The 23,170-nt window shown below is 38.6% G+C and overlaps 1 protein-coding gene across 2 annotated transcripts in view; it reads left to right on the forward strand.

Annotated features, from left to right (window-relative positions):
• zc3h6 (zinc finger CCCH-type containing 6) overlaps window positions 1–23,170 on the forward strand; it is a 26,136-nt gene continuing 2,966 nt past the window's right edge. Inside the window, exons 1-11 of one of the 2 annotated variants that reach the window (XM_079842512.1) lie at window positions 1–248; window positions 2,318–2,534; window positions 2,625–2,747; window positions 12,456–12,690; window positions 12,796–12,929; window positions 13,007–13,138; window positions 13,248–13,362; window positions 15,147–15,256; window positions 15,734–15,951; window positions 16,297–16,724; window positions 16,834–17,007. In XM_079842512.1, the coding sequence (XP_079698638.1) occupies window positions 163–248; window positions 2,318–2,534; window positions 2,625–2,747; window positions 12,456–12,690; window positions 12,796–12,929; window positions 13,007–13,138; window positions 13,248–13,362; window positions 15,147–15,256; window positions 15,734–15,951; window positions 16,297–16,724; window positions 16,834–17,007 (1,972 nt within the window). In that variant the 5' untranslated portion in view covers window positions 1–162. The remainder of the gene's footprint in view (window positions 249–2,317; window positions 2,535–2,624; window positions 2,748–12,455; window positions 12,691–12,795; window positions 12,930–13,006; window positions 13,139–13,247; window positions 13,363–15,146; window positions 15,257–15,733; window positions 15,952–16,296; window positions 16,725–16,833; window positions 17,008–23,170) is intronic. The other variant, XM_079842513.1, reaches the window with a different exon arrangement.

Here is a 23,170-nt window from a genome sequence, read left to right on the forward strand (position 1 = left end):
GAGACCGGATATAATGTTTGTTAAGCGTCTCATGTGTTGTGAGACGTGTAAACCGTGAGTTTTTCTCCAGACTGTCAGTATTATATCAAAACCTTCAGCCAACGAGTGACTGATGCTCCTAACTCTGGTTGCGGAGAAGGGCCAGTTGCGTTTCCAACCATCATGGCTTTTGTGAGCCTCTTCTCCAGTCCCCCAAGCCCCGTACTTGACAAAAACATGACAGACTGTGAGCTGACAGGGGAAGAAAGGTCGAGTAAACATGTTCTTATCTGCAAATGCTTCACTGTGCAGGTTCATGTGTGTGAATGTGAATCTTTTGGCACCTATCTTGTTTTTTTTTTCTTTTTCTCTTCGTTTTCGTTTTTGGACAGGCCTTTCCCCCAGTTCACTAAGTAGTGCTCATATTTTCCTGCATGCACTTTCATTTTAATATCTGTTACAGAGCGACACTGCTCATCTTTGTCAGTTTTCACCGCTTTCCCCACTTGGTTTGCGCTTATTTAGCTGATTTTGAAGGACATTTGGGTTTTGTAGAAGGCTGGTTATTATTACAGTAATGCTAATAAGTCATTTCAAGGCTGTTGAAAATGTAAATTGATGCGTATGGAGCCCCGCCCACTCACGTTCCATCGGAACGCCCCGCCCACCTGGGAAAGGAAAACATGTCTTGTAGGGATTTGGAAGCCATGCGTTGAGCTGTTGTAATTGTCAACCAGGTCAGGTTGACAAGAGTCTGTCCATTGTTAACTTGACATTGGGACAAATTGACCCTATGTTATGCATTCCTGCACGGTTCATCATCACAATGTTTATAACATCACACTGCGTGTTGTCCATATTTGTCAGATTTCATTGTCAGAAATTATGTTGAATCAGTTCATTGAAACAAACATTCACATCCCAATTGGTTTTAATCCAATAATAGTTTGCTGCACCGTTCATGTTGCAATGGGCATTTTAAGAGGAAGTTGGATTGTCTGAAAATCTGGATTTGCCCAACATTTATTTTCTGGTCTTACTGTGCGTGATTCAAAACACCGTTTCCCATTTTTGTCAATTGTCATTGGCATAAATACTGTCTAGATCGGCTTAGAATAGAAAATTAAGTTATGTAACAGAGACATTTTTTTTGCCCCCACTTGTGTAGGTCATTTTTGGAGGCTTTTTTGTCCTGAATAATTAAAGATGCATTTAATCCTATTAATATAGTTGCACTTCAGTTGCAAAAGTAATATAGCATGCATTATTGAATAAAGAGATTGCTGGCTTGGCTTTGACAGCATCCACATGCAAAAACGTCTCATTGCAACTCCAAACCATGCCGCTTTTTACCTCTTTGCGTGCATTATATGCATTTATTTTTAATATAAATTGGGCCATGAGTTCATGGGTCATATGTTTAATATTGAAGAAGTGCAATGTGATACTTTAAATATTGTAATCATTGAGTTTTGCTTCCATTTCCCCTTGTTTTGGCCCTTCAACACAGACACCAAGTTTGTCATCAAACCACAAACATAGTGACCACATCTTCCTGTTTGCAAACATGTAGAAACATTATGTGAATTTAAACACACTAAGGGACCAGTGTCTTCTTTTGCATGTTCCATGCTAAGTCACTTTCTGTAAAGGCCATTTATTTAGCTGTAATACCCAGACGTGTAATAATCCTTTCTACAGTGTCATGGCCTACTTTGTGTAAAACTGAGTGACCTTCAGAGCCTCAGTGTTATCGTGTCCTTGTTCTCACTCCAGACTTTAACTCGGAGAAACTGTTGGGAATTGGACAACTGGCAAAACAAATATTCACGTCTATTTTGGTTTTAATCCAATAAGAGTTTGCCATTCATGTTGCATTGGGCATTTAAGAGGAAAGTTTATACCACATGATTATGTGACAAGAATTATCCTCCCCCCTAAAAAAATTTCATATCCAGCCTATGATCTTGAGAATATAATAGACGCTTATTTTCTCGTTTCTATTCTTTTTGTTGAGAAGATTTACTAGAATTTTATATGTAATGAAGAAAATCTGAGTGTTGTTTGTCCATGCACAACTCAACGATACAAAACTGTGGGTGTTTGCCAGTGCATTACTATGCAGTTTCCAGGATGTTCTTTGTGGTTGCTAGAGCATTGTGGGTGGATGTTTTTTGGCCCAATTCTTTAATACTTCATAACAAACCCCTAACGGAGTATGCACATTAATAGAAGTGTTGCTTGCCTTATCAAACACCATTGGATACTGAGTTCTGCTTAGAATATTTAGCTATTTTGATCGTTTTTGTTAATGAAATGCTCACACATTTTCATGCAGGGAGGACGGTGAACTGGAGGATGGAGAAATAGATGATGAAGGCATTAGCATAGAAGAAGTTAAGGAAATTAAGGAAGAGTCCGAAGAGGCCGAGAAAGACAAAGAGAAGGTGAAAGAGAGAGAAAAAGATGACAAGTCACACCGGCATTCCCGAAAGCGACACAGGAAAATTAAAGAAAAGCGGCGGTCGAAGAGAAGGAGACGAGACCGACAAAAGGTAATCATTCCATTCTTTTGTGCACTTGTCATTTGTTTTTACCTTTTCTTTTATGCTTTTTTTTTTTTCCTCCAATGTTTTCCCATTCAGCATCACTCTCCATCCAGTGGCTCCAGCTCGGACAGCTATGACTCTGAGCATGAGCGACAAGAAAGACCGAAGAGCAAGAAGAGCAAAGGGACATATCGTGACCATGACGGAGAGTTGGCACAGGTGAGTTCAGGGTTTTGGGTACTGTATTTAGTTGACTTCAAAATGAAAATGTCCTGATAATTTACTCACCCCCACGTCATCCAAGATGTTCATGTCTTTCTTTCTTCAATTGAATAGATATTAAGGTTTTTGAGGAAAACATACCTGGATTAGGGCTGTCACTTTTGTAAAAAAAATCCTGTTCGATTTTTGAGACACAAGTGTTGATTGAATCGATTCTAAAATCGATTTTAAATGACGTTTTCATTTTCAACGCTAAATATAGCCTACGCAATCCACGGACAACTAACGGGCATTAGGATGAAAGTAAAGAGGGCGCTTGAGACGCACAAGTCAGCAATATTTCTGATGATTTATTTTGTGCACAATGACAAACAGGAGTGCAACATTCTGGGAAAAAAAACATAAAGCAGAGTGGACTGCCATAACGTCAAAGAAAAACATTAGCTACAGGCTTTAACATGGCTTTGTTTACGATTATAAATTCCACAACAACAACAACAAAATTGTAGCCCATGAAAAGAGGTTGAAAATAAAGCTTAAACATTTACTAGCCTACACTGAATGTGAAGTTCGTGTGGATAATAATTTAACGTAATTATTCAACCGTTCAAAATGAAACTTTGAATGAACTTAGCTTGCGAACAGGCCATGTGTTTTTTTTAATTGAACGTAACCGACACTTAGGCTATGCGAGCGTTACTGATGAAACGTGCAAATAAGGCTCTATTACAAATTATTGGACAGGAAAACAAGTCTATCAACATTTTCGGGGTCCAGAGCAGAGCGTTTTTTATTCACTTTATGCCCAGCTGTTGAGAAGACGCGCTCCGACCGCACTGATGTTCCAGGGACACTCAGGTACTTCATTGCCAGCTGCGCATGGTGGGTTTTTTTTCGAACTGCCAATCTTCCACCACAAAAGCGGGTCGCTGTCAGCTGGCAAAGGTGGTTCCTTTTCATAAATCAACATCTCCTGTAAGAGGTCGCTTTCGACGTCATTCACTCTTTCGTAGCCCCTTGTGTAGATGTCACCAAACAGATCCCCCATTGCTTTTAAGGCCGTCTTTCCCCTGTTTGATTTCGAGCTGCATGGCTCTGCCTCCACGGGTCCTTTTTTATTTGTTTAATTCGTTCAAAAATAATAGTGTACATATTTGGTTAAAATCGATTCCCTATTTTCGTTTTCGAAACTTGTGTTGGTTGGTCCGATCGATTGTGCAATCGATTTTCGAACGTAAAGTGACAGCCCTAACCTGGATTTTTCTCCACATAATGGACTTCAGTGGCAACCAACGGGTTGAAGATCCAAATCAATGCAGTTTCAAAGGAAGGGCTTCAGAGGCTCTGCACGATCCCAGACGAGGAATAGGGACTTATCTAGCCAAAAAAAAAAAAGTATATATTTTTTTTTAACCACAAATGCTCGACTTTGGTGTTGTGCTTCTTCACAACATGTGACATCATCATGACGGAAAGGTCACGTCTGGACGTAACGACCCAGTGCAGAGCCTCTGAAGCCCTTTGAAACTCCATTGATTTGACCCTCAACCCCGTTGGTAGGGATGCAACAATTATAGATTTTGTTGATACGATTATAGTCTGAGAAATAATCACTGTTTCACGATTATCATGCAATAATTTATTTCACAACAATGTATAAAATCACATGAACACTCTTTCGATTTTAAAGTGTTATTTTTGCTACCTTTTGAACTAGGGCTGGGCGATAAAATGATAGGGATATGTATCGCGATAGACATGTAATTGATATCAATAAAAAATACGTTCGATAAAATGTTCAATAACTTTTTTTCTTCGTCGGAATAAACCAGAGGTTGCGAAGCAAGTTTGTTTGCATGAACAAAGGCGCTCGCTCTCTGGTAACCAAGCAACGTAGGGAGTGACACAATCTAACAGCCAATCATGTAACAGTATCAGGTTTGGTTGCGCCATATCGTTGTCTCGTGTTGGATTAATTCTTCAGTAAACAGAACCGGCGTGGAGTGATAAGTGGAAAATGAGTGCCGCAGCGAGCAAGGAAATTGTTGATAAAACAGGAAAACAAGTCAGCTCTCCAGTATGGCAGTTTTTTGGATTGTATAAGTCTGACCGTAGTCAGACCAATGTCGTCTGCAAAATATGCAAGACTGTCGTCCCCACCAAGACTGGTAATACCACAAACTTGTTTTACCAGCCTTGTTTATACTTTCGTCTGGCTCCACAGCGCGAGCCTCCGTTCATTTGGGGACGTGTTTATACTCGACACGTTTATACTTGACTTTGGCTGAATCTGAAATCGCCCCCTAAACGCTCAATCACTATACCCTACTTTAATCCACTAATACAGTTCACTTGAAGGAGTGATTGAAAACAAGTGAGCGAATTCGGACTGGCGCTGTGTGTACATCGGCTGTACACTTGTTATTGAATAAAGTCCACTATGGTTTCGGACTCCACTACAAATGGCTGTCCCCTCAAATAATGCCCTATTTAAGGGTATAGGGGGCAATTTCGGATTCAGCCTTTGAAACTACATGGAGAGGTAACGTTACTCTGCATCAGTGCCTTATGACAAAGCGTCTAAACGGTAACGGTTACAAAGAAATAACGGAGACACTGCACCTTAATGTTAAGAGATAAAGGTGTTCATTGTGATTTTAGACTTGAATTATTTGAGTGTTTTCCATGGTTGTGTTGCCATTTCTGCCTTTATAACTGAGGGGATTATAATTAGAGGAAGGTTACATTTAAAATAAAAATGTTTAAATGTAAAAAAAAATTCTTATTTTAAATAGGTCATAAAAAATCAATAATTATCGATATCGACCAATATGAAACTCTTATATCGTGAGACAGTTTTCAGCCATATCGCCCAGCCCTATTTTGAAACCGAAATAACCCAGTAACCAAATAATACAGCACAAAATAATAATTAAGACAAAAGTCCATCTCTCCCTTTGGAATTAAAGAAAGGGTTAGGGTGCGCTGAGCCAGAGAGACGACACGCTCAGTGCTTTTCATATATCAGTGTCACTATTCATTAGGGGTGTAACGGTACACATATTCGTATTCGTGTGTACCGAACGGTTACGAATGCAATCTTTAACAGTTAACAGTCGGCTTGTTTTAAGCGCGGAACACACTTCAGTCCTAGTTCCCACTCGAACATATTAAGTATTCAGTCCATTTTATCACGAAATTCAAACGATAAATGCCGTTTTAACGCTCTTTAATGTGACGACTGATCACTGTATAGGCGTGTCAATTCAAGCGGCTGCGGCGCGTGTGAGTGAACGCGATCATCTCTTCCAGAAGAATAAACATGAATTATAATTATATCTTAAAGTATGTCGAGGATAACACTTACTGAAACGTATCATATGTCGTGTAATCGCTCAGTGTTTCAATCGCGGAAAGACGTCAAACAGCTTGTAAACAATGTCACGCAGCATCATTTACCTCAGAGTCAGAAGTCCTTCAGTGTCCACAGCTGTTAATTCAACTCTTTCACTAAAAAAAAACAACTCTTTCACTAAATATATGCACTATATATATATATATATATATATATATATATATATATATATATATATATATATATATATATATATATATATATATATATATATATATATATATATATATATATATATATATATATATATATATATATAATATTAATTCTACTTAACCTATTTGGGATGTCTTGATTATTTAATGCTATGTTTAGATAAATCTGTCATGAAAATGACAGTCACTAAGATTATATTTCAACAACGAATTGGAGGAAAAACATAATTTTATAATTAGATTTAGGAGTTAATGCAAAAACTGCCTTATGTGAAGTTTACATGTTTGCACACAATGTGTTATTTGAGTGTTGATTATCCTATAAACATGAATATCAGCTGAATATAGGCTCATAGTTTGGGCTCTGTTGTTAACCTTTAATATTATAGTAATAATGTGCAAGTAAGGGCTCCCTATATAGTTTACAGCATTATCTTTAAGAAACTTTTAGTCATAATTCAATTCATTTAAGGACAGACAGAATTTTTTCAGTAAACCACTGTTTAATAAAAAATAAATAAACCGAACCGTCAGTTTTGTGTACCGTTACACCCCTACTATTCATATATCACTATTCAACCACATAATGCTTATTTGAGGTTTCAGAGATTTAAATAGATATTTTAAATCAGTGGTCGCCAACCCGTCGATCGCGATCGACTGGCCGATCTTTATCACTGTCCCGGTAGCTCCCGATAAATAACCGAAAAGTAATTAACAACATGTAACAAGTAGAATTATGTACTGCTCCTTTAATGCAGAAGGCAGTCCGTGCCATGGACGGAGCGCGTGCTGTGAATGTCGCATGTATGCGTGTATTTATGTTGCTCTCACTGTTTATTTTCTGTTCAGTAACACAGTTGTTAGTGAAGTGTTTTGCAAACTGCCCCATGTGGGCGTGGGATCGACGATGCTGATAATAAACCCCTGTGAAATATCAGATACGTGAGTTTGGCTTTCACTTGACTAACGTTACAACCATTCAGGCCAGCTATCCGGCCTCTCTGTGTAAAGTCGTACAAACACATTATCAAGGCACGAAATCGCTCCTTATGCTCCCAAAATGTATTATCTGCAACCTCAATTCACACAATAACAAATTGGCCGATGCTATAGTTATGACAGCGCTACTGCAGCTGAATATCTCTTCAGCAAACTGCCGCAAAGGAAAGTAAAAGTTGCAGACGCTCATACACAATCACTATCATTAAAAGTAAAGTAACTAAATGATCAGTGCTTATGCCACTCTCTCTCCTATTGCAGTCCTTGATTTGAAATTAGCTGTTTTGATCAATACAATGCAGCTCATATTTGTTGATTTCGGTGACGTGAACTCCATTAAAAATGCATATAACGTGGGACACCACATTTATGTGACCAAGTGTAAATGGAATCGTTCTGATAATCAGATATCTGATCTGTAAAAACACGAAGTGGACCAGGTATAAATAGTCCCAGCAAGATAACTGTTCGGGATGCTTGAAATATAGGAAGAAAAATATAAATATTGAATTGGGGAGGGGAGGGGGGTTAAATTAATGTATCTCTGAACGAAACTGTCTCAGTTTTGATGGCATTTTACAGCGGTAGCCTACCCAAAGAAACGCTTCTTTTCCATAAGCACCATCTACTGTCAAAAAGTGAATTAGCATTTTTATTCAGTCCATCTGTTTTTGTTTTGTGCAGGTGTGTCTTATGTATCAATTTCACAAAGCTAAAGCTGAATAAAGTCTTGAAATTATGCAATCTAATTTAAATTAAAAAAACACTGCTCATGCTACATGTGTGTACCTTTGTTTGGGTAGTGATTAAAATGCAGTGGTTGCCTCACATTTCAAATGGCTAATTTTTTAAGCTAGTTTGGGCTGTTATAGAGCAAATAAACAACAAAATAATTTGCTTAAGCAAAGAAAAAAAACGACACATGTTCTCGAAATAAATAAAAAAAAACTCTGAATCGGCCATGAAAAATCTATAAGTAGATCTTGCCTTTCATCAAGGCTGAGGTCAGGGATCTTTGGCTTGAAAAGGTTGGTGACCACTGTTTTAAATGAAATGAAACGCGTTATATCAACTTACATGACAGTGTTTCCCACAGATTAGAAACCAACCAGGGCGGGCGGGCTGGGCGGGGATTAGGGTGGGGTATTCTGGGTTGGTGATTGGCACAAATATCGATTTATTTTTCGATCTTGATTCAGTATCAATTCATATGTATATAGCCTACTGTACATATAAGGAAAAATAAGTTTGCCTTTTTAGTACTATTTCAAACTATTTTAAATGATATTTGCTCACATTCATTAATATTCACTTGTGTGTGCTTGTATAAGTATCATTAAAAATATTAGGATGCAAGTTATTAATGTTTTAAAATTTCACATTTAAAGAAATCTGGTGTTTGATCATGTCTAAATGTATTCAAATGCAAAACCTAAAAATAAGTAAGCAGTTATGATCTGCAATACTTTTTTGAGCAACTAGACTAGACACATGTATATTGATTAAAGAGCCATACAGACACCTATAGTGGGTAAACCATGGCATTACAAATTAAATTAATTATTTTTCCAGACATATAATGACTCTAATTTGCATTGGATTTCTCCATTTTAACATTAATTACTACACTAATTGTAATATAAATAAGAAAAAATATATTAGACGTATTTATTTTTATTTAATTCATTAAATGGACCATAATTATTGCACAAATAATAGGCCTATTTAGTACCAAAAGATCTCCTCAAAATATTCAATAAATATTATTAAACTAAAATATAGAACATTTATTTAATTGAAAAATAGTTAAGGTGTATGGTCACATTTGACCACCAATGAGTACAAATGTAACCAATAAGGGAGGAATACCTGAGGGCTAAATACAAGAATAACATTAACATTAATGTTAAGATGTTGCATCTCCATCACTCTCCATAATAAAATGATACTGTAAATGTGGTTGACGTAATAATCAATGCACACTATTCTGTACTGTTTACCAAAACTTGCTGCGAACACCTGAATAGTGAAACTGACGTCTATCCATTCAAATGTATTGACACAGCGCTAGAAGTATTGAGCGCTCCGTGAACCACGTGACCACGCGCCGCCGGGAGATAAGAGCATGTCGCCTCTGGCTTTAAAGGGTAACTAAACCCTAAACCAACTTTTTTTAGTTAATGATCTGTAATACTGGGGCTTTATTAATGCTGTTCATTGATTCGAGTAAATGTTTTGACATTTGAGTATAAAGTGTTTTAATTCTATAAATTATGGTGTAAAATCGCCAAAGTGCTGCCCTCTTAAGGTTGAACGGTGGCTACTGCAGTTGAATTTTCCTATTGGACGTTGTGGGACATCGTGACGTAGGATGGTACTTCCAACGGCTCACTATCCGCGCCCCTGACACGAGCTCACCACGCCCTCAGAAATGTTTCCCCCAATCACATGATGAGAACGGCTTCAGTCCAGTATGAACTGTCATATTACATGAAGTAGAAACATTATGAATGAAACTGACTTGACACTTGCTTTAACATTGTATTGAAGAAAATACGGTTAAATAATGCAGTTGCCAGTACACGTCAGGCTTTTCTTACGATATTATTGCCGCCCGTCATGTGTACAGATAATTTTCATACATGAGACGCGCTTTCAAACCCTGACACGCGCGGACGCAGATAGATTAGGTCAGTTCTCTTGCACGGCTGCTTCACTAGCATCGTCGGCATCGGGAGTTAATGCAGTTTGAGCTGCGGCTCGCATTGATAAGGCTCCGGGTCTGTGTCTGTTACAGACAATCCACCCTCCTCCACTTCAGGTGAAGGTAGGAGAAATGACCGCTCTGTTGCAAAGCTGGCGTCACTCCAGTCATTCTCCATCTTTGCAACTCGCGAGTCTGACAGCTGTCAATCAATCCGTCACTGCGGGTCTCAGGTGCACGCCCTCCGCTCAGCCCCGCCCTCGGTTCGTCCCCTCTGTCTCCGCTGAGCTCTGCCCACTTTTCCAGCATTTTTTGAAAATTGCCAGTGGGTGGAGTTAAGCTCTGAGCAGGGGTTTAGTTACCCTTTAACTGTCATGCCACATTAGCGCCAAAACGCTATTTATTGTTTGAATTCCGTATTAAAACTTTTAAAAAATGTAAAGGCTTAGACTTTGCTTCATAACAAAAGCAGGTTTGGCGTTTGAGGTTTGAGATCGAGAGACGCACGTGAGTGACAGAGAGACGGAGGGAGAGCAGGGAAAGAAAGTGCAGCTGAACTAATATCCTGCATGTTTTAAATAGGGCAAAAAAAAGAAAGAAAAAAAGAATAACGACACAATATGTGGCGGCCGGTGTTGATTCTGTGGCACACCGCCACAAATTAGTCTATGTGTGGGAAACACTGCATGATCATTATAAAGGTGTTTAAACGACAAAATGCATTCACTTCCACATATTTGACAATCGGAATGTCATAATTCACAATATAGTTAACAAGTTTGTAAATATATATATTTAAAAAAATCCATGTGTCGGCATGGAAAAATACAATCTAAAATAACGTCCCTTAAAAGGGGTGATGAATTGAGAAATCAACTCTCCTTTGATATATCAAAGCTCATTGTAAAATATGAGAATATCCTGTAAGTTTCAGAGCTGAAAACGTCCTTTTTAGTCAAAGAAAAGCTTTTATAGACACCAGACCCAGAAAACGAGAGATCTCAGAATATGTCGACCACTGACGTCATAGACATGCCGGTTCCAGCTCACGTGTGTAAGACATTGCGCGTTTGTTCGCTTCATTTCACCACGGAATCGTTTGTAAACAAGATAGAGGTCGAGACTGGATTTGCAGACATATTGAGATTAAAACACAATGCTGTGTCTTCTATATTGGATTGGACTGGAACGGTGCAACACACTTATGTGAGTAAAACATGTTTTTTTTTATGTGTGTTAGTATTGCATTGTTACAGATCATTTGATATCTATTGATTACATACCTTAGCACGCGGTCACAGGCTGGAGAAGCTGTTATTGGTTCATTCGTGATCAGACTCGGACTTGTAACACCAGCTTGCAAAGCCCAACGTCCCGGGGCTATGTGTTTTTCAGATGTGTGTGTGTGTGTGTGTGTGTGTGTGTGTGTGTGTGTGTGTGTGTGTGTGTGTGTGTGTGTGTGTGTGTGTGTGTGTGTGTGTGTGTGTGTACGGTTCGTGGTTATATTCACTGATGATAGGGCCGGCCAAGTAATACAGAAATAACATTCCAATCAATCGTGGGTGGATGAGAGATGAATCATTGTGTTTTTTTGATAAAGCTATTTTGCGAGTCCTGTGAGCGTTTCTCCAGGCGCTTTCAAAACGATTCCCACATGTACTGAGGGGAGCTGAAGCTCATTAAATATGCAAATCTTATCCAATCCTAGCCATGGGCGTTTACTTCCAAGTCTTCAGTGCGGCACGCACATCAAAACCGAGCGTTTTTCAGAAAGTCTCAAAACCAAGGCAGAAAATAGCCTATTACTTATTCATTATGATGTTTTTGAATGTAAAAAACATGCGAAAGTCATTAGTTGACCTCAGACAACAGTATAAAAAATATAAAAAGCCAGTTCATGACCCCTTTTAAACAAACCTCATGCTGAGGGCTCAGCTATAGACTGCCGACTTCAGGCGTTTCTTTGGTGGAAATAAAGCGTCGCTGTTTGGTCCCTCTTCCACAGTTAATCCAGTGTGTACAGTAGTAGCCTCCGTGACTCCGATGAGGACAGCACTTAAAGCTGGTGCACTGCTGGTGTAACTTTGTTTTCGTTTTGTGCAAGTTTCAACAGTTCGGTTCCGTGATAAAGAAACACTCGGTGTAGCAGAGCCTTTACGGTTAATTAGCCGTAACGTTGTTAAGTGTGGTTAATCAAGCAATCGGTTAATCGCTGCTTCCCTACCCGTTGATTGCAATTGAAGTCCATTATGTGGAGAAAAATCCTGGAATGTTTTCCTCAAAAAACGTTATTTCTTTTGGACTGAAGAAAGAAAGACATGAACATCTTAGATGACATGGGTGTGACGATCATTTTGAAGTGAACTAATCCTTTAAAATTTCAGCATCATCCCGTTCAATTAATTTCCCTTTCTGCTTATGATGCCCAGCGGGAAAATGAACCTGTAAAACCACAGAGATCAATGCAGCACAAGAACAGCGATCTGGACAAATACAGCGACTACAGTGAAGAAAAGTATGACTATGATGACGAGGACGATTTCTCAGAGGAGTTGTCTAAATACAGATATGCTAAAGAGTCATCTGGTCATGGCAGAGGAGGGCCACCTAAAGACCAGGCCAAGAGACCAATTATGAAGGGACAACAAAAACAACAACAGCAGTGTATGTTTGTTTACTTCAAAATATTCTAGAGGTCTGCATGGGAATTCATTTGAAGACCTAACAGACTCATTTGTGTTTATCTCTTGTCTTTTATTTGTTATATAGTTGGTGGGCAGCGTGGTAGAGGTCGCGGTGCCATTGGCAGGGGGCGAGGAATGCTCAACAAAAATAAGAAACAGAAGGGCAAGAACTGGGGCCGAGGCCGTGGTCGAGGAGGAGAGCAGTGTGGAGGAGACGGGGTGAGGATTTCTCTTTTTTGATTGGACCATCACCAGTAAGATCTCAGGGCACTTATATGTCGTCATATGTCTGATAGCAGGAATCTAAAGGTCCGCCCAGTTTCCAGAAGAAGCGTCCAATCATGAGCCAGGAATTCATCAACCAACATACGGTTGAACACAATGGGAGGCACATTTGTAAATATTTCCTTGAGGGTCGATGCATCAAAGTAAGCTTATTACAAAACGACAAATCCATTACGCAAACATGGTTAAACATTACATTTTGTTAATATGTGTTAAGCCTTTGCACATGCTTCAAGATCTTTTGCTTCACAGGGGGACCAGTGCAAGTTTGAACATGATAATGTTGTTCCGGAGAAGAAGAAAGAACTCTGCAAATTTTATGTCCAGGGATACTGTACCAAAGGAGATATCTGTATATACATGCACAATATCCTTTCAAAACATTTTTTACAGATTAACTGTGATGGATAGTCTTCATGTCAAGCACCAAAGGTGTGTAGGCACCTATTGTAATCATGCATTTTCTTATTATTATTCTTCCGCTGTTTCTTCTTTCGCTATTGAGTCTTTGGCAGCCCATAGAACCTCTTGTTGGAAAGTTATACAATTTGGCACATAGATAGAGGACAGTCTGAACATTTACCACAGAAATTGTGTTCACTTACTTGGAAAACGTGTCACTTACATTTATGCTAATAACATTTGAACCGTAAGGATGAACCAGGACATCTTCAGACCAAAAAGTTATGCAATTCAAGTTGATTTGTCAAACCGTTCTCTAATAACGCAAGAAAGAATTAGATGAGGAGCACGCCAAAATGAATGTGAGGTTATATGTTGTATTGTATATATGTATTCTGGCCAAACTTGGTGTGTGTTATGACAACCATGACCTGAGGAGACCTGCACAGTTTTGGTGCAGAGCCACTTAGTGGTCAGGAGATATGAAAAATGGCTTTTTTTTGCTTAACTTCTGAACGGTTCGGCCAAATATCAGATTTTGGGCATTGGCCATTTTGAGTTTCGTCGTAAAATGCTATATTTACAAACGCATTGACGTATCGTTACAAAACTTGGTAAGTATAGTTAGTATCATGCCCTAAAGGTACTCAAAAAGATTCAAGACTGCACCACCTTGTGGTCAAAAGTTGTAATAAAACTTCCAAAAATGCTAATAGCTTTGTAGATTCATGCCGAGAACATAGGCCCTGTCCCAAATGGCACACTTCATATGCACTTTCGGTTTGGTGGACTTACAGTGGCTGCCACGTGTGCGTGTCCGTTAAGTCCCACGAAACCATAGGGCAGGTGGCCCACGAGATCCACTTTCCTGCAGAGTTTAGCTTTAACCCTAATCAAACACACCTGAACATGCTAATCAATGTCTTCAGGTTCATTAGAAAATCACAGGTAGGTGAGTTTGATCAGGGTTGGAGCTAAACTCTGTAGAGCGTTGGCCCTCCAGGGCAAGATTTGAAGAACTCTGCCATAGGGTGTCCCATTTGTCATTTTAGGTCTCAGAAGGGTGCTCTTTGCGGTCGATATGCGCCCTCGATGCGCACTTCTGCCGAGCCGGCACTTCAGCAGCGGACTTGTTCCCGACAGTCAGCGGCATTACATCATGAAAGTGCAGACTCGTAGGAAGACCGTAAGGGTTTAGGTTGCCATTTGGGACAGGGCCATGGATACCAATTTTGCCATAGTCAGCCGAACATCCTGTCCTCCTTTTTGATTTTCTTTAAAAACCGCTTGTCCAATTTTTACCAAATTTGACTCAGATCATCTTCAGACCATGTCGACAAAAAGTTATGAATTTCCTGTTGATAGACGAAACTGGTTTCATATACCCAATTAACAAAGTTGAGGGCATGATGCCAAAACAAATCTGAGGCTGTATCTCTGCAATGCTTTAGCATATTGACACCAAACTTTGCATTTGTCATCGTCACCTCACTCTGACCACACCACATCAATTTGGTCACAGCGCCACCTGTTGTTTGAACGTGATACACAATTAAATCATATTACTAGTGAAAGTATTTATTTAGCCATGCTGCCATGACTTATCGTTCCTTCTTTGTTCTACATTTACATTTATGCATTTGGCAGACGCTTTTATCCAAAGCGACTTACAGTATTAGTTCTTGGCTCTTTAATTGCTGCTTGCTGCTATATTTATTCCTTGTTTTGGACCTTAACCCTAAAGTGTATGTGAGTATCCTTGCAAGTTCTTTCACACCGGAGCTAAGTGTTATCAAGGAGACAACTGCAAATTTTCCCATGAGCCTTTAACTGATGTTACCAAGGAACTTCTGGACAAGGTATGGGCTAACTTGTGACTTAACATCCAGTTTCCGTACAAATACATGCACTTTATGCATATTTTAAATACACTGATTCCTGAGAATTAACTTGGGATAATGTGCCTGGCTCAGTTATGCAATGGTAATAGAAATGTTCTCAGCAAGTGTACAGTGCCAGGCTCATAGTTATGTTTTTTAGCACTTTATATGCAGTCCAGTGGCCAGATGCATAAACATAGCCAATATGTCTTAAGAACTAGTCTGACCAATGAGGGGTCTTACTTTTCAGATTCAAATTAGACCAATTTACTTTTTCATGTAACTGACAGAGAACAATTAGATGACTAACTTGTAAGAGTAGTCCAAGCTATCTGTGCCATTAGCCACAGATATGGAAATATCAATCTAATATCTAGCTTTTTTTTTGGAAATATTTAGTCACATCAATGAATAAAAGCATGCAATGGAAACCTGATTGATTGTTGCACATTTAAGATCCTAAATACAGATGAGGAAACTGTCAATGAAGATGAGATGGAGTTAGAAGATCTGAGAAAACAAGGAATTGCCCCACTGCCTAAACCCCCTCCCGGAGTTGGATTGTTACCCACCCCTGGGCCTGGAAGTCCCCCGGATGGAGGCAAGAAGATCCCCTCTCTGTTTGAGATCAAAGTTCAGCCTACTGTGGACTTGGCACAGAAGATTGCTCTAAGGTACTATTGGCATTGATTGACTGAATATTGACCAAGAATATTTGGTCATGTTTGGTCTGTTTGCATGTTATATAACCCAGGGTACCCGCGGGATCTTAAAAAGTCTTAAATTTGACTTGGTGAAACCTGAAGAGACCCTGATAACCAGCTTTAGTATTGTCATTTAGCCTTTTTCATATTTTATCATAATGAATAGTGGATTCCCATCTATTTTTTGCAAATCAAACTACTTAACAATTGAGAGTCTTTGTTGGCATGTATGGATTACCTATTCAAAATGATAGAAACTGCTATTTTATATGGGCATTCACTTGTAGTGTATTTCATTGTTGTTTTTTATTGCAGGCCCAATTTCTACAACAGTGCATCTCCCCCTGCTGGACAATTTCAAGGTGGTCCGCAGTTTGGCGGTAGCCCTGAGGATATGCAGGCTGGCAATATGATGTCTTCTCCACCCAATCCTTCCCATCCCCCTCATCCAGGCTCCATAAGGAGCCCTCCCCTACCATTCACAGGCCCAGGAATGCCCCAAAGCCCTCCAGGCCAACTTCCACCCCAAGGCTTTGGTCCGTGCCCTCCAATGCCACCTCCAGGTCAGCCCCCTGCTTTCCACGGCAACATGCAGCACATGAACCATCCTCCAGTGAATCACCAGGGGGCTCCATTTCAACCTGTGCCTGACATGCAAATGAAAATGCCTTTCCAAAACATGGGCCAGATGCCCTCCGAGTTCTTCAAGAATTTATTTAGCAGCCAGTCCCTGGCCCAAGGGGGTAGGTCTTCATTTATCATTCAAATTTTTCCATGAATAGATGCTTCCAAAGCATTGATTTATGAAATACGAGTCTAGTAGTGATGCCCTTTTCACTGTTGTACCTACAGATGAGGGACCCATCCAGGACTCCCAGCCACATGGTAATGCTGATTCCAGTGGGATGCAGGACTTCCTGCCAGCTGTACAGAAGGTTTTGCTTTTACATCTAAACCAGAACAAGCAAGACTCCGACTCTCATAGGGACGAGGGACAAGGGTCTGCACCTCCCAACAGAGAGAAAGGTTAGAGAGGGATGTTGAAAAATACATTTTGAAACAATATTGCTTTAACCTTAAACAATGGCGTGCTGCAGGAATGAGTTCTGGAAATGGGGAAAAAAAGTTATTGTCCATTGTCCTGAACTCTGATGTCTGAAATAAGGTCTGTGGTTAACACAAGCTCAAGATATTTTGATGCTTTATTATATGATGAAATGCATCAGTAATACCCCACTTGTGATTTCTTCATTACATGTCTTCAGTTACTAACAATTGGCTATATGGGACTGCAGAGGTTGTCAGGGACATCAAACATCATCATGACAAACAGGAAAACTCATCTACACTTAAGTCGACTTTTACAGCGTAGTTGTGTTTATACTCACATTCTTACAAACGATTCTTAAACTTTACAACTTGTTGATTTTAAATAAAGAATGACTATGTTTAGATGTGCACCAGTAATGCAATCATTTCCAATAATCGCAGTAAGATGACACAAGCAAACCTCTTCAGTCCTATTTACATGCAATTTTCATTACTCTGATTATTCACTAAGAAGTGTGGTTATTTGCATACCCCAAAACACAAATTATGAACTTGCATAGAGTAGACATGTTACTGACAACGGTTTTAATCTACTTGCATCAAATGCAAAACACATTTCTGTGGATTAGGGATGGGCGATATGGACTTAAAAATTAATCCCGATATTTTCTAGTATTTATTGCGATAATGATATCAATGACGATAAATGTAGTATCATTCCCCATGTTTTTGGATACAAGTGAGAGCTGCATGCATTCTTGAGACACTCAGAAAAACAAAGAATGATCTAGTAAAACGTACCTGTCATCAAATAGGCTCCTATAATACACATATATATATATAATTTTTTTTTATGTAAAATTCCACACCAGCCTTTTCAGAAATGGAAAAGTAAAAATAGCAGAAACAGCTAAAGTATTTATCCCAAAAATGACACACAGTAATAGGTGCACGCCAGCCAATGAGATTCCCGTTTGTGCATTCGTTTCTTCCTGTTCATGAAAGGCTGAATAATTCCAAATAAATGCCATTATTTTACAGGAAAATACAACAAAGGATATTGTTTACATGTAGCACGTCAATTCTGTGTGGTATAAGTCTCTCTCGCTCTCTCTTTGAGTGTGTGTGAAACAGTGAGCGCTCTGTCGCGTGCCTCACATTAGTGTTTAATGTGCGTCAAATACACTGCACATTCATTGAGATGAACTGAAATAGTGTGCTTTACCGATCGATTGAGAAAGAGCGAATATCTTAAGCGCTCAGTCCATGTGCTCAGTGAGTGAAAATAAATCTGAATGGTTTAGATTGCCCTCAGGTAGCCCCTCGTTTAGCTATGAACTCTTCCGCAGCTTCCACCATAGTTGTTTTCGCTCTGCACATGAGATGCGGATTCAGTGCCGTCCCATCACGCTCTGCGCGTAGGGCACTAGGGCTGCACGATATGAGGAAAAGCTGCGATGTGCGATAACATTGTTTAATATTGCGATGACGATATGACTTGCGATAAATATTCAAATGTGAATGTTAGCTATACTGTTCCCATGTGTTAGTGCTTTAATAGGTCGTGTTCAGTGTTGGGCAGTAAAGGAATACATGTACCAGCATTACGTATTCAGAATGCATATTATGAGTAACTGTATTCCATTACAGTTGCAATTTAAATAGTTGATATTTATAATACAGTTACATTGTTGAAATCAATGGATAACATTAACGATACTTCTGTTTCATGAGTTTATTTACTCTCTAAATAAATTAAGGCAACTCGATGCATTTCTCAGAAGCCCCAAAATGAAAACGAAAAAATGCACGGTTTGCGTGATCACAATGGAGTCGGAAGAGGAGCAGCGGGAGCTAGAGGTAGAGATGGAGCCAGAACAACAGAGCCAGGGCAAGAAAGCGTTTCTATCTTGGAAATTCAAAAAGCATTTCATATTAAAGAAAGAGAAGGGAGAACAAAATATAACACTGCAGTGTAACTGCAGTGGCGCGGTGGTTGGGGGTGGCGGCTACGGACACACGCCTATATTTTTTTATATAGCCTATATTAGCCTATATATATAAATTCGTTAGGCTATATATTCGTTAAATATATTATTCGTTTATATTTTTTATTTTCAAAATGTAGGCTATTTAATTGAGATTGAGGTGTATATACACCTCAATTAAATAGCCTACATTTTGAAAATAAAAAATATAAGGTTCAAACATGCGTGTTTATTTTAGTAGGCCTACTTCCGTCAGTGAAACAACATACTACAGCCTGTAAAACATTTAAATAAATATCTGTAAATAATCGAAATATAAGTTAAATATTATTTAAAGAATTTTTTTTTTTTATATTTCCCCACAGACGTGCGTCTTATGCCTTATCCCATGCGCTGAAAGGGATGACACGAGCAGGAAAGAAGCATCGTTTTCAAATATCTATGTTTTTGAAGATAGGCTAAAAGGCCAAAACTGATAGGCTACTTGTAGTAAAATGTGAAGAATGAAATTATCTTCCGCAGGGTCAAGAACGTAGGCTTTGTTTGATTATGCACTGTGAGAGAAAGCGAAACTAAAAATCTCCGAAGTGAATGAAATGCGCTATACGCAAAAACCTGACCAAGTCTAATAGCAAGAACAAACTGTGTTAAATAAAGTAAAGTTTGAAGTAAAATGTATCTGTTCCTACTCCGTTTTCTATTTTACTACAGTAAATGATGTGTAAATTTACTTTAAATTTACACATCAATAACACAGTAAATTTACTACTCCTAAATAAATCAAACAAGGAAGAAACGTTTAATCCCCTGTGAGAGACGTAAATGAGGATTTGGGAAAATAAATAAGACATTCCATTAGAATAAAATGGAGTAAACCTATTGTTAAATTCGTGGAAAATTCGCAAAACGCAAGCAAACTTGAATTTGGCTCACCACACAAAGCTTCCTCTCTCGTTCGGCATGAATCCATATGTTTCCATGGCTGAATGTAACATTTAATTGCGAACCTATTATTTATTTTGTAAATAAAGCTTTGTGCTTCACTTGTGTCATACTATTTACGTAAAACAGCTTCACATACAAAAAAAAAAGTGTTTTGGCCGACCATCCCCGGTGCTACCTGCTTAGTTGACGTGCAACTTTACATTCTCCTATGCGCTGATTTACCAGCCCAAGAGCCGATGGCTAAATATTTTATAATATATGTTTAGTAAGCAGGATTTGATGGCCGCATTCCTACACTTATAAAACGCAATTCAATGTGGAAGTAATCCAAGTATTCAGAATACGTTACTCAGATTGGCGCATGTAAACTGTTTTCCCTTATTCATCGTGTCAGGCTGTCTATTGCGATGTGTTCATCGCGCGAGTTCATATCGCGATGACGATGAAAATTCGATGTATCGTTCAGCCCTATAGGGCACCACAAGAAAATCTCTGTCCAACCCCCGTTCAGCTATACAAAGTGACGAATGCAGCCACCGCGGCCATCATAAAGTAATAACACTTAGGGCATCAAGAGACGGCCAGCGGCGGCACTGTGCGGATGGGTCGCGCCATCAACTAGGCTTTATCGTTATCGCGGGAAGACAAATTCTTATTGTGGGGAGAATTTTTACCGGTATATCGCAAACGATAAGATATCGCCCATCCCTACTGTGGATGTATTGGATAGTATTCAAACTCTGTGATAATGTTCATTCATGAAGTTGTGTGAACAACAAGACATCCGTGTATGCAGGGTTTTTCCTGGGTCAAAAATGGTCTTCGGTGGTGGCTGACAGACATGGTCATCCATACACACACACGCACGCACACACAGTAAAAAAGTACCCTACCCACGTGATCTGCAAGCACAATACTGACAATACATTTTATATAAATTCAAAGAAAGTTTGTAACTTTTGCTTATCTTATTTTGATCCCACATGAAAAAATACTAGAGTATATTATAGTAAAATTACTCTAGTAAATACTATAGTGTTTTTGAACCGTACTATAGTAAATATACTACAGTAAATTAACAAAGTGTAGTAAATACTATAATATACTACAATTTACTGTAGTATCTTTACTATAGTATGGTTCAAAAACACTATAGTAATTTTACTATAGTATTTTTCCATGTGGGATACCTTGATGTTTGTTTTTGTTCCTCATTTTTACACTATTTACTGATAATTGTTTTGGTATATAATCATATCAATATTAAAAAGTAGTATTAAAAAAATGAACAAATAGCCTAATTTTCTGCCATATACAATTTCATAAAATTATCAGCTAGCTAACAACAACTTTGTTCTGGGTTCACCTCACTCCAGTCTAAACTAAGTGATTTATAGGCTATTTATTTTACTACACATTATGAACATAAATAAGATGTAAGACTGTGGATAATTAAAACTAACTCTTACACTCTTGCTAAATTGGGTAAGCACACTTGTGTTCTCATTTCAGATTGTTCTGAGTAAATTAATAAACTGATTTGTGAGTTCAGTGTTGGACAGATCAGTTGTTCTAACCAGTCGTTGAAATGATTCGGTTCAAATGAGTCATTAGGTGGCGAATCGGACATTAGCAGACGCGTTGTGTGCGAATCCCGTCTGTTAGAACATCGCGAAAGATTTGTAAACACACAGAAAACACTTCATAACCGGATAGGATTTGTTTCCCGTTTATTGAAAGTATGGTTTATGTCAGCTGGTCAGAGAATCAGTCAATGTTTTTTGAGCGCATTTCACACCCAGCGGTTATTAAGGGAAAACATATTGTCTGATAGCGCCACGTGCAACATGGATTCGGTCTTCCGACCTTTTGATTTTGATTAACGTAATATGTGAAATATTAGAAAGCTAAGAATGCTTATTTTGAATACAGAGAGCGTGCGAGGGGGGGAGGAGCTCTCTGATCGTTCTCTCTGACAGTCGGTTATGCGCAGCATCTATTCTACATTCATAAATCACAATAACTCATCAAATAAAGCTTTGGCGGGACAAAAATTTGTTTTGGCGGCCGCCAAAAAATTTTCAATGTAGGAAAAACCCTGGTATGTCCAAGCACATGCACACTTTGGTCAGAGCGGTAATATGGTTAAGGTTGTTACAATTAAGAGCTTTTGATCTACGTTCACACTGTGAGCCTTAATGGTCAATTCCGATTGATTGCTCCGATCACATTTTTATGTATAGCTGTTCACATTGTTGTTAAATGTGGCCAATATCAATTCCTGTGTGAACAGATCATGGTCCTGAACTGACCCGCATGTTGGGTTTGGTTCATTTGTGAAGATTATGTTGACCATAGAACTTTTTTCTTCCAATAATTAAAAAAAGCGTTGGCCTACAAAATTACATCATTCCTGCAGCACTCTAGTAGAACTGAAACAAATAACTTTTTATCTATTGTTTATATAGTCAAACCAGTGTAAACTAGCAAAGATGGTTTAACCTGTTAACTGTCACTGGCCCACCGGTGGGCCCATTTGCCACTGCATGTTTAAAACAATTATATACTATATTTATCCTGATCTAATGTTGACAAACTATATATCTTTCGAAAGCTTACGAACTCAAGATTCATCCTGTGAAAACTGTTTTGAAATCGGATTTTGCGTTACCATGGAAACGGTACTCTAAATTCTTCTAGCGGCTCCTCCCCTAGTGGCCGTCGTCATGTTTCATATTACAACCTTTATTTAAAAAACTTTATAATAAAAACCTTTTCTAATCTTGACAAAACACATATCGTCGGAAAGGTCTGAGTCTCACAGTTCTATATCTGCCCACTGTTTTATGATATTTGGACAAAAATATATACATTTGTTACAGGAAATTGCGTAAAAAAAATCAATGGAATTTCAATGACACCCGGTGGCTATTTGTGGTACAGCGCCTAAACAAAATCTCATGGGAACTTCAATTTTTGTGATATCAACTTCAAATTTGGAACACAAATTGGTTAGACATTTGGCTTTTATATGATAGTAATTTTAGAGTACAAATTATTTTGTAACATATATATTTTCATAAAATATAAAATATTTAGTACAGTACATTTGATTAACAGTAAATTTAAACTTTCATAACTTTTTCATACTTTTATTTTTTGAAGTGTTTTCACTTGAGCCATAATCTGCTGACTGTCTTCTTTAA

The sequence above is a fragment of the Gobio gobio genome (assembly GCF_949357685.1).
Source record: "Gobio gobio genome assembly, chromosome: 18".
NCBI classification, from domain to species: domain Eukaryota; kingdom Metazoa; phylum Chordata; class Actinopteri; order Cypriniformes; family Gobionidae; genus Gobio; species Gobio gobio.